The sequence below is a fragment of the Leguminivora glycinivorella genome, chromosome 7 (assembly GCF_023078275.1).
Source record: "Leguminivora glycinivorella isolate SPB_JAAS2020 chromosome 7, LegGlyc_1.1, whole genome shotgun sequence".
Classification (NCBI taxonomy): domain Eukaryota; kingdom Metazoa; phylum Arthropoda; class Insecta; order Lepidoptera; family Tortricidae; genus Leguminivora; species Leguminivora glycinivorella.
Genome location: NC_062977.1, coordinates 7391298 through 7405584, shown reverse-complemented (window position 1 = coordinate 7405584; position 14287 = coordinate 7391298). Strand labels below are relative to the sequence as shown.

Below are 14287 nucleotides of genomic sequence, written 5' to 3'. Positions count from 1 at the left end.
TCATCAGCACACCGCACCCTCGTTGAGCTCTGGCAGCCTTACTCACCGGCAGGAACACAACACTATGAGTAGGGTCTAGTGCTATTTAGCTGCGGTCTTCTGTAAGGCGGAGGTACTACCCCGGTTGGGCTCTGCTCTAGATTCGAGCGAGACGATATCCGCTGTGCTGTGCCCTACCACACAAAGCGGAATATCATTCGCTATATGCCCTACCTCCTACGAAACTAACTACCTCCTACTAAATTAACTTAATCAAGCGACAACATGATCGTTTAAGTAAGGAATCTATTTTAAACAAAATATGATCAAAATCTCAGAGATGTATAAAGTCTCTAAGTGTCCAAAAGCTAAAATTAACTAAATTAAACGACAACGTGATGGTCTCTTGTGTCATTCTTAAGACATTACTTACTTAAGTTTAATTTTACAAGAACCAAATGTAGTGTCTCGTATACCGCTCAAAAGTAAAGTTAAATGATCTAACATAACATGTGGACTAGCTAATCTTGAACAGACCTGTCTCCACAAACAGCACCCGTTCACAAGTATGACGCGTATCTCACTCTCAGTCATCGCCTCCCTCAACCTCCATTCGGGAAGGTGGCGACCCGATCAACACGCCACCGAAAGCATAAAATAAATATTAATAAATATTTAAATAATAAATATTTAATTAATACATATTTTTCTGAAGTATTTATCAATTAACTCGATTTGAATCAAAACACTTATTAGTTTATAGTAAACAAGCTCCTACAGATATATTGTTTTAATAATTAATTACTTCAGATTTCATAAAATATGTCGGAGTACTCGTAGTGTATAATAAGCACTTAATGATAAGCTCCTTGACTTGATAAAGCAAATTAAAATTCAATTTGTGAGTCGAACCGTGAAGCATAACGGATTGTCGACCGGCTTCGTCGCCCCTTTTCTTCCATAATTCTACAAGCTCTCGCTCCAAGGAAGCATTTTCGCTATTCTATAAAGTCAATTGTTAAGCGTCCTAACCGCCCTCTAAAAGCAATTAATGGTTTTATTCTCAGCGTTTAAATTATAATATATTGTTTCAGGTGGAATGCAAGAAAGCACAACCTAAAGAAGTTATGCTACCAGCGAATCTGGCGAAGACGAGAGCCGCCGGTCGCGGCGCGTACGGTGAGTTGCTAGGCAGTGCGGCGGTGGCCGGTGCCAGCGGAATCCGGTACGCTCCTTACCCCCTCCCGGCGCCCGCGCAGCTGCTGGTGGCGGGCGCGGGCGCGGGCGGCGGGGGCTCGGCGCACGCGGCCGCCTACCGCCGCGCGCTCGCCGCGCTGCGCCCCGCGCCCCGGCCTCCGCGCCCCGCGCTCGCCATCCCGCCCCTCGCCTACTCCGTCTCCGAGCTGCTGGGTGCCCACGCGCTGGACATCCCGGCGCTCTACTCCCCCCTCACTCACGCGACCCTGCCCGCCGCTCTTCCCCTCTGATCCGCGATCCTTTTCCAGCAACATCCACACCATCCTTTTTAACCGACTTCAAAAAAGGAGGAGGTTCTCAATTCGACTGAATGTTTTTTTTTTTATTTTTTTTTTTTATTTTTTTGTATGTATGTTCCTCGATATCTCCGAGAATTGTGGACCGATTTTCAAAATTTTTTTTTTTGATCGAACGGGTATAACCCCGAGATGGTCCCATTGGCACCAAGTCAGGGTCTGATGATGGGATCCTGGAGAAATCGAGGGAACTCTTCAAATGTTATAGGCACATGTAATGTTTTTAGTATATTTTTCAAAGGTAAACCAGTATTTACGCCTGATGGTAATAATTTTATGTGGCTGAGCTGATGATGGAAGGTCAACTCCTCAATGGTTAGGAGTTAAAGGATAATTCTTTCACTAGTGTACATATATTCGGACTGATACGTATAATATCAATAGGAACCACTAAAAATCAACAAATAAATAAACTTTTTTTACAAAAAATAAAACCGCCTTCAAAAATAAGCGCGTTACAAAACACGGAGAAACTAAAAAGCAAAAAATAATAAACCTTTGAATTTAGATTTCTTATCGTATTGCAATAATCTAAACATCCAAATTATAAACAAATCAATTATTTTTGGAGTCGGTGCCAGCCTGCATATGGTTGGGTGGGGCAAACAGGCAATAGCAAGGCGACGAACAGGTCTGGTACCGACTACAAAAATAATTGATTTGTTTATAATTTGGATGTTTAGATTATTGCAATACGATAAGAAATCTAAATTCAAAGGTTTATTATTTTTTGCTTTTTAGTTTCTCCGTGTTTTGTAACGCGCTTATTTTTGAAGGCGGTTTTATTTTTTGTAAAAAAAGTTTATTTATTGAAAATCCCTGAAGTCATTTTGACATAGATGATTTCACTCCGCTTGTCTCTTCCGTTGCGGCACACTTCCTACGTATTCCTAGTATCTTTACATTCCTACGACTGTCTCTCCAACCGACAATGTTTATAATTCTAAGGAAACTGATAATATCTTAAAGTGTCTTATTTTAGTAATGCCATTAGTAAATCAGTTAGTTAGCAGATTTTCGAATTGTGTACTAATCAGAATTTAGAAGAGTCATAGAGAGGAATTCAGATATTCAATTAATACAAAATTATATTATCATCTTGCTAACTATAAAGTAGAAGCAGCAGGATCAATTTTAAATTTAGGGAGATAGAGAGCAATATTTTTCTACCAGGTAGTAGGCGCTTAATTCGATTTAATTTACATATAGATTTTACAAATACTAAGCCTGGTATTTTTAAATTTTTATGTAGTGTTTAATATGATATACATTTTGGAGAGAGCCTTTTGGTTCGGCCAGCTTGCCATGCCACATGTCCATCCATATTAACTTACCTTCTAGCCACAGAGTCTAGTCGCGCCAGTACTTACGGATACTTGGTGAAGTCACATACAAACCATATTTTCCTAACTGATATTTTTATTATTTAGCTTTTTACTATAAATAGCTTTACAGTTTGATGTCGGCTTTTGAAAAATACTTATGTATGAATGGAAACAAGAGGTATTATCAGTGAATGTTATGCGTTTTGTGCTATCACTTAGACATATAGGAACTCTCTGTTCTTACCTAACTTATGACATAATAATGATATGATTTTCAACTTAGTATACGTACTTAAAAGCATCTTTGTGTGTATTATAGTCACCTAATTTTAGATAAATATTTAATATCATAGATGTTCATTATTTAGTATTCTTATTATTTATTATATACTATATATAAATTTATGACTAAACAGATGTACATCATTTGTTTCATTTAGTTGTGTAGATTTATTTCAACATTTCTGTTTATCTGTTTATAAAACAGTAAAGTCATAATGATACAGTGGAATTTGTATTATGATCGTAGCTCTCGTTAACAAATAGAATTAATTGTATTAACTTTTAAAGTAAGTAATCGGTAGTCTAGTTTAATAAATATCATTTCCAAAATATTTGAAAACGTCTGTTTGTTTAACATGTTTAGCGTTAGACTAACAATGTGTAGATTAGATTAACATGTTAAATTAGCTACTATTATCATCATTGATGACATAACTAACATACCCCCTGAGCCACCGTTCATACAGCCGGTGGCGGAACACTTTTCAATGAATGCTATTCAAAACATTCACTAAACACTTAATTATTACTCAACGTTCTATATACAATCAGTCTTGATAATACCTAATAGTTAGCAAAACTTTTCGCCAAGCAAAATAGTGTCTCCCGGCACATAAATGTCAAATAACTCTTATTATATCAATTTGACACATTTCTAAGTGTAAGAATCGATCGATTTATGTAAATGTTTTTACATTTCTAGATTTCATGTGGTCATTGGGTGCTCTTCCTGACGGTAAGTCTACTGCATATTTTTTTACCAGTCACTTCATTCTGCTGTCCCGCATCTCTCAAATCATTTCTCATTGGAATGAACGCGTCCTCTATGCCTCTCGATAAACTTTTCGATGTCAATTATGAACTTGTCCTAATTGGGGTTATGGAAATGGATTATGGCAGTAATAATTAACTCGGCAAGTCAGTTTAAGTGTTAGTAGGTGTTAGTACATTTAATTAATGAATTATCGAACATGAGCCTGTCGCACTGTACGTCCATCGACCGCGTGATGGATCGCGGAGCCTGACAGATACACTATTTTGATTGGCAATAATATGATAAACGATCCGGTGTAGTAATCATATCAGCCGCTGTGGACGGGTCCGGCCATCATTCATTTTACATTTTATATTTGCCGGACTTTGTTGATGTCGGAAATGTGATGAACAAGTAGATTTTTAGTACCTACATATTAATGAAACCATTATACCATTGTTATAGTTGTTTTAGTATTAATGTCATGTTTTAAAATAGTGTAATTTTCTTTTGTTTAGTAAAACCCTACGCATAGATAGTTGTTAATGCCATGCAATATTAGGCATCGTAGTTGTTTAATAAAGCCGTCGTTACTCCACTTACAGTGCGCAACATGAAACGATGTTTACAAAATATATTCCGCTGGACATTGTCCAAAACGATGTCGTACGATGAAGTATGTACGATACACTTACCTATGTTTTCAGTGAGACAGCTCTATTTTAGAATTGGGCCACCGGGACAAGTTTTAGGAACATAGAACAAGTTTCAAATATAACGGCCAAGAAAAGATTCGCCGCCACATTTGTACAATCGATTTAAAAGTTTGAAAGAAAGCATGCAACCTGACAATTAACCCTTGCTTCTCACGGTGGAGCTTTACAAAGCAGTTGTTTAATGTGTTCCGTTTGTTGTACAGGTTTCCCCGCAGCATACGCCGCCTACGCGGCAGGACGGAGCTATTCGGGCTATCCTAGCTTCGGGCTGCCATACCCTGCAGGTAATCCCTTGACGAGCTTGCACCACCAACTGTCCGGCAATCACTACCACCACTTGGCGACACTCTTGCCTTACCATCCGCTCGAACTGAGCGGCGTCTACAATGTACACGCCATGCATCTGTGAACTCGCGCCTGCGACAATGCATTCCACTAACCGCTAACTTCCGACGGTAACGATTCGCTCCCATCTGTCGCGCCACACAAGGCCCCGGTTCATTTGATATCTCGACTGTTTTGTAACTCGATCAACGAGAAGTGCGTCAGATATCAGATTAAACGGACCACTTGTCGAACGATAAAGTATTAGGTACACATCGTTGGATACATATTTCGAATCGTTGCCGTAGATTTTTTTTCTTCTATCCCGTCATTACAACTAGGCACCCGGTTTAAAATCGCATCCGAGCTTTTGTCTCAATATGTATAATGTGGTGACTACTTATAATTTATGATTTCAACTAACTTGTTCTAAAATAAACCTTTCATACGTGTAAACTTTCACTAACAACTTTACTAACAATTTAACACCTTTAACAATGACTGAGCCATCGAGATAAATCTGCCAAGCTGTCAATTACAAAACGTCCATGTTTTGAGAAATGATGTTTATTGTTTATCTCCAGAATTTTGTCTAGAAAATCCGGCCAATCGTGAGCGCCTCGCTCGATGTTTACCGACGAGTCGCCCTAACGATTCTCAAATGCTACGCGTCGTGCAAACACTCTAGCGCAAATACCGTGTTTGCCTTCGCTCCACACGCCCCCGCCCGCAGGCCCCCGCGCTCGCGCCGGACTAGTATCACACAATCGCCAACCCCTCATTAACAGCAAAAGCTTTTAAAAGAGATTTAAACAGATTCAAACAAAAGTACTGAAAAAGTGACGTCCTTTTTGCGGTGACTTCTATGTAAATCTCGAAGAGACGAAAAAGAATTTCCACTAATTAAACGTAGTCCTCCTGAGGTCGGTAGTAGAGCCCCTCGAATGAGGCCAGAATGTTAATTTTTGCATGAATCTGACAATACTTTTTAGGCCAGTGAGCCGCGTCGATAGACGATTCGATATACGGCGCGAATAGGGGTTCCCTAATAAATGCCGTAGCAGGGCACAGCTGCACAAATACTCTCCTCGTTATTTGTCCACACTCCGTGCTTGAGCCGCCTTCGCTCCGCCATAATTGCGCCACTAAGCTTTGACTTTACACTTTTTTGCTCTCAACGACGCCCAGCATACAGAATCCGGAAATGCGAAGGCAATTGAGAATTCTAACTGAGAGAATCGCGCGTAAACCGTGGTCAGTCAGTGTTGGACTGCGGTATGTTTGGAGAACTTGGCGGCGGTTGATGCTATCGCAGCAAAGTCGGTGACCGCGCTTAGAATGGTTTTTCTTTCGTATTAGTCGTACAAATCGTTCCGCGTTAATTACTTTCGAGTGAACGTTTTACGGCACGCGAGACAGACGTTTCTACGGGCTGGCTCACAAAATGACACTGAATACACTGATTGTAGGCGTTCATTCAGTTGTAAATATAATAGAACTGGGGCAATAATTACAGTGTCCCATACGAACCTTTTTATTTAATGGTCTTATCGTAGCAATTTAGACATTCGATCACGGTGTAGTTCAGCACTTATAACAGAAACAAAGTTTATTTATTATGGGTAAAATTTGAAGAGCGCGTATTGTAAATATGTACGCACATGTATGTGGTAGGCATTTTCGGCAAGGAGGAACATTATCTTGGCAGCGGCCGACGTCACGCTACGACGGCAGGCCGTTGCGTGCGACGGGCGACCGGCGACGAGCGCGGGCCGCCACCGCAACGTGCGTACGCCGCGCGACCGCCCGCAATTAATGTACGTCCATTACGGCCATTAGCATTCCTCCGCCGACGCGCCGGCTTATTGGTAACGTCATCTACAACGATATTTAAGTACATAATAAATTAATTACGCCCCAGACATACCTACATTACGCTGCTGAAATCATAATGAGATCGATGGCATGCGTTCGTATTTACCGAGAGTGCAGCATGCTGACTTTGTCACGGGAATATTTAATATTTTAATCTCGAATACGTACGAATATAAGTACTGGAATAATGGAAAAATAAATAACAATATTTTTACTAGCACATATTTTCAATCTAGGTGTTCCAAAAAATAATATGAAATTTTCGCTGCTTTTACATTTTAATACATCGTCTCGGTAGCCAGAAAAGATGAGAGTCGCAAGGGCATAGTTTACACATAGTTCGCACTACGATGGCAAATAACTTGGTGAAATTATAGTGTGCTACCACGAGTGCGAAACTGTTCTCGAGAAGTTAAAATGTGGTTAAATATACGTTAGTTTTCAAAGTGTGCCAAAAATTTGCCAACGTGTAATAAAATAATACTTTACTTTACTACTCGTATATGAAGCTTGTTAAACGAATATTATGAAAGTTTGTAATAAACAACATGTTTGTTTTTATAGCTCTTATCATCAGATATGACAAACAAGTTTATTCTACTTTTAGTAAGCGCCATGCAATGATCACTTTTGCATGAAAAACAACATTAAAAATAGTTTCTCAGAACTTCTTAGATACGTAACTACTTAATACACGTAGACATACATATATAATAATATTAATAATAGACTTTAATATCTTAGTATCCATTTAGTTCTCTAATTAGGTGATACAATAGTTAGGTACTATAATATTTAAGTAGACGCATTAGGCGCCTTGTAGTAGGTATTATTAATAGGTAGTCCATAATTATATTCAAGAATTCTTCAATGTAGCTCTGTAGATGATAGTTTCGATTTCATTAGAACCTAGGATTGGCTGACGATAATACTTCCATTGCTATTACATTTCAAACTTCAATGGTGCCTGCAATTAGGTTTTTTCAAAGGAACTTAATCAGGACATGTCACTTTTTGCTTTTCACTGACAGACCAATTGGATATCGTTCAGCGGATTGATAAACTATGGGCATCTATATACATCAAACTGTCCTTATTTTTGACTTTGCCTTCAACTACTAGGTATACCTCGTGGTAGGGGCTCCTATGTCCCAGTGCATGCATACGAAATGACGGGCACACGCCCGCGCCGTACTTTCGTACAATAAAATGAATAAAAGTCATTTGTCATTGTCTACGTTGTTTCGTACATTATCCAACAATAATATTACAACGGGTATCCAACGGAAGTTCTTAACGTTTTCTAATTTACATGGAAATTGATTTTTAAATTTTAAAACTAGATTCTAGAAGCAATGTTGTTTCATTTGACGTTGGTCGCGTAGTATTATCGTCAGTCTGTATTTAGATTTGTTTTTATCTAAGAGTTTAAAGTTATTTAGATAAGTAAAATAAAATCACCTAGATAGGTAAGGAATATGTAGGTAGTAGAAAGTTACTTACTAGCCGTTAATTTCACATTACTAAGTTTAGAGGATGAGTAACTACTAACCAATATACATTTACTTGTTTTGTTATTTAGCTTTCCGTAGCTAGGCTAGTCTAGATCGTTTCTCACTTCCTATATCAATCGTATAGAAATAATAAAAACTTATCGAGCTTGATAATATTATTTATTACTAAATTTTTATCCTGTATTCATTATAATAACTATGTGTCTTTTTGTTCGAAAAGTTATTTCTCTATTATACTTAATTATATTTACACGGCTCTATATAAAATGAAATAAGTAATAAAATTTATTGTTATTGTTGTATGATATTTTTGAATGCTACTATTTTATGCTCTTCGTGTTATTGTTGTTATGGAGTGGTTCATTGTATTCAAGTAACGATGCAACGAATTTCAAGGGCAGTGAAGACCGAACCACATTAGGAATACGCCACGGCGTTCGGTTTGGTTCGGCCTTACGTACCGCTCTCTTACGATATATCTCTATTGTCAATTTTTTGTGGCAAGTATGTGCTTCATTGGCCATCGCTTACCAAACCTCGCAATTACGTTTTGTCAAAATTTAAAGTGTGATATCAAAATTACTACATAACTATAAGTTAATATTTGATCATTAAATCGCTATCACCGAAGTGAGCGACCGTCCTTATCGCCATCCTCTAAACTAGTCATAAATATGAATAAGGTTTACAATACGAGAAAATAAGATACTCCTATTTTAACATGCAAGTATTGCATCAGTTCGTGCCAGTACCTTTATTACGCTTGGAAGTAAGGCACTAACCATTATTATGTACCAACCGTACTCCGGCAGCCGGAATACACATTTACTCCGTTTGCGTTCCCAGTGCGTGTCTAGATGTACTAACGCCAAATGAAATATTAGTAAATAACCGTATGTTTGTGATAGTTTGATTGAATCAATAAATGTAACACGAAATGCCCCCTCCCCGCATCGTGGCAGTGCGTGATGCAGATAGTTTTAATACGGGTACAAAAACCCAAAAAGCCAAGTCTATCGTTCCGTGTCTGTGCGTGCAAACAATTTTAAATACCCCCGAAAACAGTAAACAGGAAACTATTAATTCCAAGTTTCCCCATAAAGATCCGATGAGTGGAGCCCCGGGCGATATACTCCGTTTTTTATATTATTTCTAAGAGATATATTTTGGAAACGTTACTTTTTTCCTTATATGTTAATTTTTATTAGATTACCGCAGAAGTTGTAAAACACATTTCGTTTTCGTTTTTTTATGTTCATTTATTTGCTGGAGTTGGCTGGAGCGGTCGGTGGCTGCGTGGCCAGCTCTGTAGCGTTTTGTTTTGTTGCCGCAGGTGTAGTAGGAGTAATCCCGGCGGAAAGTCGGCTGTTGGTCGGCGGCGAGTACGTTAGCCCGGTGGTGCTCGGGCAGGGCTCGTAGCGCCGCGCCGGTCGTACTCCCGGGCAGCCCTCCGCGCCGCTTTACCGCTCCCTATTTCCAACACCACCCGTTAACGGCTCCCGGATACATCTAAGAACATAAATAAATCTTTTATCGAACGAATAGCTCTTTGGTATTATGCCCTCCGATACCCCGATACGCGGTTCAGGAATGCAATGTCGCAAAACTAAAGGTTTATAAGTTGAGCCCGCCCGGATTCGCAGATGTATGCCGATGATCGCCCGACTAGGTTCGCCCATATAGCCCGTTGCAAGTCACTTGAGCAAATTCACTTCGAATTTAATCAGGAAATTGCGGTCTCCCTCAGGAAGTCATACCATTTATATAAATAATTAGGCACCTACCTATATTATGTATAATAAATAGCGTCGTGAACGGCGCATTACTTGTAACATTGTAATGTAAACACTTGTCAAATTCATATTTCAATAAGTCTATTTCTTAATAATAAGTCAATAGAAATGTTCTTATCGCTGTTCTAACATATCGTCTTATATCATTATCCGTAAGTTTGTCATATTGTGAAGTCGCTATATTTTAAAATAAATGAAATTGCCGTTGTATAAGCAAAACGTTTGTCGCTTATTGTCCAATTGATCGTTTTGTAATCGAGGTCAATCGCGGCCTCACTTATTTACCGTTCGTTCGCATATCGATTGCGACCAAAATAACTGGAAGAGATAGTGTGTTAGCGAGGAGTTGGCTAGCGAGCGGTGAAGTTAGATTGCTCCTTACATGGGTTCAAGAAAGCGCGGCGCGCGGTAATTCTGATATGTTCTAACGGTGATTTTCGTTTTCTGACTCATCCAATGCGGCACTAGCAGCGTGGTGTCCGCAGCGCGCCGCTGCGCAGCCGGCCGGTAAGCGTGCAACTTGCGATCCGAGTGCATGCACTAGTGACGTCACCGCCGGGGACGCCCGGTGACCGCTGCCGCCGCCGCCTCGCACGCGTAACCCGCATTCCACGCATTCTACACGTTCACCCCCAGAATGTACTATCTAGGTACCGAACACGCCTACACTACCTAATTTGGCCACTTTAATGTTTTCAAAACTGAATTATGCAACTCCGCCTTCCTGATAAAATTGCCCAAACTGTAGATAGTGGATTTAATTCTCGGTTCGTTTTAAAAGTTGAAGTCAATGCCTCAGCGAAATTAGCACATTAAAACAAAACCCCTTAAAGGGTCACACAGCCGTCGGTTTGGATCCAAATAATTAGCTGGCGAGGCGGCGAGTGGCCGCGTGTCGCGAACTGTGCCAACTCCATTTGTAATTTAAGATATTTGACCGTTAATTGTGTTAGTAACTGTTACGTTTAGTGCTTGTTGCTTGGTCGGAACGTGGCTCGAGACGCCGGCTACTCTTGACCATTTTTAGTCCATCATGTACCTTATATTATATAGAGATAGCTGTCGATCATAGCGACCGGCGACCATCCATCGCTGTCTTAGATCACGAGTGCTGTGTTTGGATGGGTCAGAATTTATTTTTAGTTTGTTGTTTTAGATGATTATTTTTTTATGGATGTCTATAGATTTTGACTATAAACACGCTAGCCTAGCGAGCTCCATCGCCTATAAACTTTTATGTAGTGATTCACCGAATGAAAGTGTGTCCGTGGGACCATAATGGTGACTTTTAGCATACTAATCTCTTCTAGTTAGTGTTCAGTTGAGCGCACGATTCAGCGCTGAAACCCGGGATGTTTGCGTAGTAAATCCTTTCTCCCTGCATGGTCGGTCCGGTAGCGCTCTCAGGCGCATTAGCCACTCGTCTCCTTGCGTCAGGATTCTGGTAACTCTAAAGATTTGAAGTTCTTTATCTTACTTAACTAATACACTCGTCGACGTAGTTAATACACTCCACACTGCTGCTGATTTACAATGTAAGCATTGCCTTTCATATCCCTACAAGGGATAAAGGATTTACAAACGCTATAGAAAAAATAGTCAAGACATGAGTGAGCATAAAAAAATCTGTGAAGAGATAACAAGAGAAACAGCAGTTTGGTGAATGGAGTGTGACGACGACGAAACTAGGGCGAGTAACTTTCTATTTGAACATTATCGAGTTGATCAGTAAGGTACTATACCATTTTAAAAATATAGAATAGTTTGATTATATCGTTGGATATACTGTTTAAAGTTTCTTATGTTAAAATCCAAGTGTGGTAGACTTCAATAGTCAGACATAATGCTGAATTAGTTATTAGAATTCAAATAGAAACTAGAATAGACTAAGAAATAGAAAGTTTTAAGCGTGTCAAAGTAATCAAAAGTCTGTAGATCTGTTCATTATACCAATTTTAAACTAGAGGATTTTTAATCGGTATAATAGTATAGAATATTTTCAAATAATGGTGGACTATTTGATTTTATGTAATTTAGAAAAGCTTCGAAACTAGTGTCAGTAAAAAGGGCCCCATGTATTTACGCTAAATAAAAGGATGGCAAAAAATTTGCTTTTATCTGTACCGTTGGTAGCTGTTCTTTGTAAATGACTAGATAGAAAAGTTGTCAAAATAATTTGTGATTGGTGGTGCAAACTCTTTTTATAGCGTGTTGAATATTATTGTTTAGTTTTAAGATAGACTTAGAATGTATTTTGAACACTGTTGTGCCTTAGGTAAATTGTATTACAATGTTATAAATTCACAAATTGAAAATAGAATAGACAAATACTTTTTATAAAACTAGTTTAGAATAACTCTGCGTTATTTTACTATTGTAGTTTAAAATGTATGTAGTGGTACATCCAATTTTTTCGAGAGTAACATTAAAATTTGTAATAATAATGTAGAAAACTTTTACAGATATTAATAGTAATCAATTAAGTAGCATTTTTTGAGTAATTGAAGCGTGTGTTAAAGGGTTTTAACTATAAATGTTTGTCTATGTTTCGTTTTGCTTATTTAATGTCGCTTTACTTGTACTGATTAACATTCGTGTCCATGACTGAACCATGACGTAGGTGCGCATGACCGCGCCAAAGTAAACAGCTTATTGAATTAGCCGCGAGCCGCACTAAAATATAGTCGAGGGAGAGATTTAAAGAAAGGACGCATGCTTCTTTGAATTACAAATCCGGGCGTTGGCGCGTGCGCGATGGCCACTCCTCGACCACCCAGCATAGAAATTCGATTAATTTGCAATTGAGATAAGTCCCGACGGCTAAACCATCGCGAAAACCCGCAAAGCGTATCATCTCGAGGAGTTATTGATGGTGCCTATTAAATATACGTTTACGGCAAGACGTGTGCGGACGAGCCTCCGTAACCGCTCATATAAAACATTTCAATCCGATATTCGCAACCGGCGGGTTACGAATACACACATTCGCAGATGCGCATATGTTATGGGCGAGTGATGCCCTCCGCGATTACGAGCATCCTTGCGGGAGCGTTAGCTTACGCTGCTTTGTTGCAACTGCATTGTTGCTCTTGAGACCTTTGTTTTATTAATGCTCCTTACAAATGTACAATCCGATTATTTTATACATTGTGTTACAGTCTATTTAATGTATAAAGCGATAGGCGGGCACATTACATATATTTTATACGTTATTAACTCCACACTTTGAAAGCATAAAGATACGCCGTAATAAGAATTTGTAAGTCTAACTCAAAGTAAAACTTTCCCACACACCATTTAACTCAAAAACTCGGCAACACACCATCCAAATATTTTCATGTAAAACTTTTTATATTGCGTGGAGGATATAAAAAGCTGGCACTTGTAAGTAATATAGTAGGTTGAAGGGCGGGTGTTACGCGAGTACGCCCTGTGAATATTCCCGTTCGACCGTCATCCCACTTCTGAAGAAGAATTATTAAGTTTCCCCCGAACTTCGCAATTATGAAAGTTCGAATAGCTCTCGCAGGACGGCTCCTGAATTTATAGATGTATGCTCACCTGCAAGGAGGAGCATACTCGGCGAATATTAGCACATCACTCATGTTGTTAGCGCTGACCCAAGTGTGCGGAGTTGGGACAGCCTACATTTTCATTAACGGCCGTTTGACAGATCGCAAGATCGCAGAAACGTGGATCGTGGAGATAATACGTAGAAGCGGTCAAGTGCACTATACGTAGCCTATGTCCTTAGTCCTGTATTGGCATGTACTAAATTGGAGCCGAATTATTCTGATCTTTATAAACTTGATTTTAGGTTGATAAAGTATATTATGAATATAATTTATCAAAGTCAACAGTAATATTCATTCGGAAATATCAGCATTAATAAAACATTTTTCTAGTGAATAAAATATTTTAGGAGTATCCCTTTCAAAAGAATAAAAAATGAATAAAAAGTTGAAAACATGAAATAGATTTTACTATACGTAACATTTCATACCGATTTTAAAACTAGATCAGTACTGATATTCGACAAACACATTCTCTCACAAATACGTGCGCTTTCCACCGTTTGCAGTCAATTCAGAAAGCAAGACAGATCGCAATTTTATCGTAATTCCCACAAGTTTCCAGTGGAAGTTAACGTCGGACGCAGATATGACCGGCGT

At 39.0% G+C, this 14287-nt stretch overlaps 1 protein-coding gene across 4 annotated transcripts in view; it reads left to right on the top strand.

Moving 5' to 3' along the window:
* Nucleotides 1-14287, top strand: part of LOC125227931 (RNA-binding protein Musashi homolog Rbp6) — an 827229-nt gene that overhangs the window by 797933 nt on the left and 15009 nt on the right. For 2 of the 4 annotated variants that reach the window (XM_048132338.1, XM_048132340.1), the window contains exons 9-11: nucleotides 1074-1158; nucleotides 3843-3875; nucleotides 4813-4893. In XM_048132338.1, coding sequence (XP_047988295.1) covers nucleotides 1074-1158; nucleotides 3843-3875; nucleotides 4813-4893 — 199 coding nt within the window. The remainder of the gene's footprint in view (nucleotides 1-1073; nucleotides 1159-3842; nucleotides 3876-4812; nucleotides 4894-14287) is intronic. The other 2 variants (XM_048132341.1, XM_048132339.1) reach the window with 1 other exon arrangement.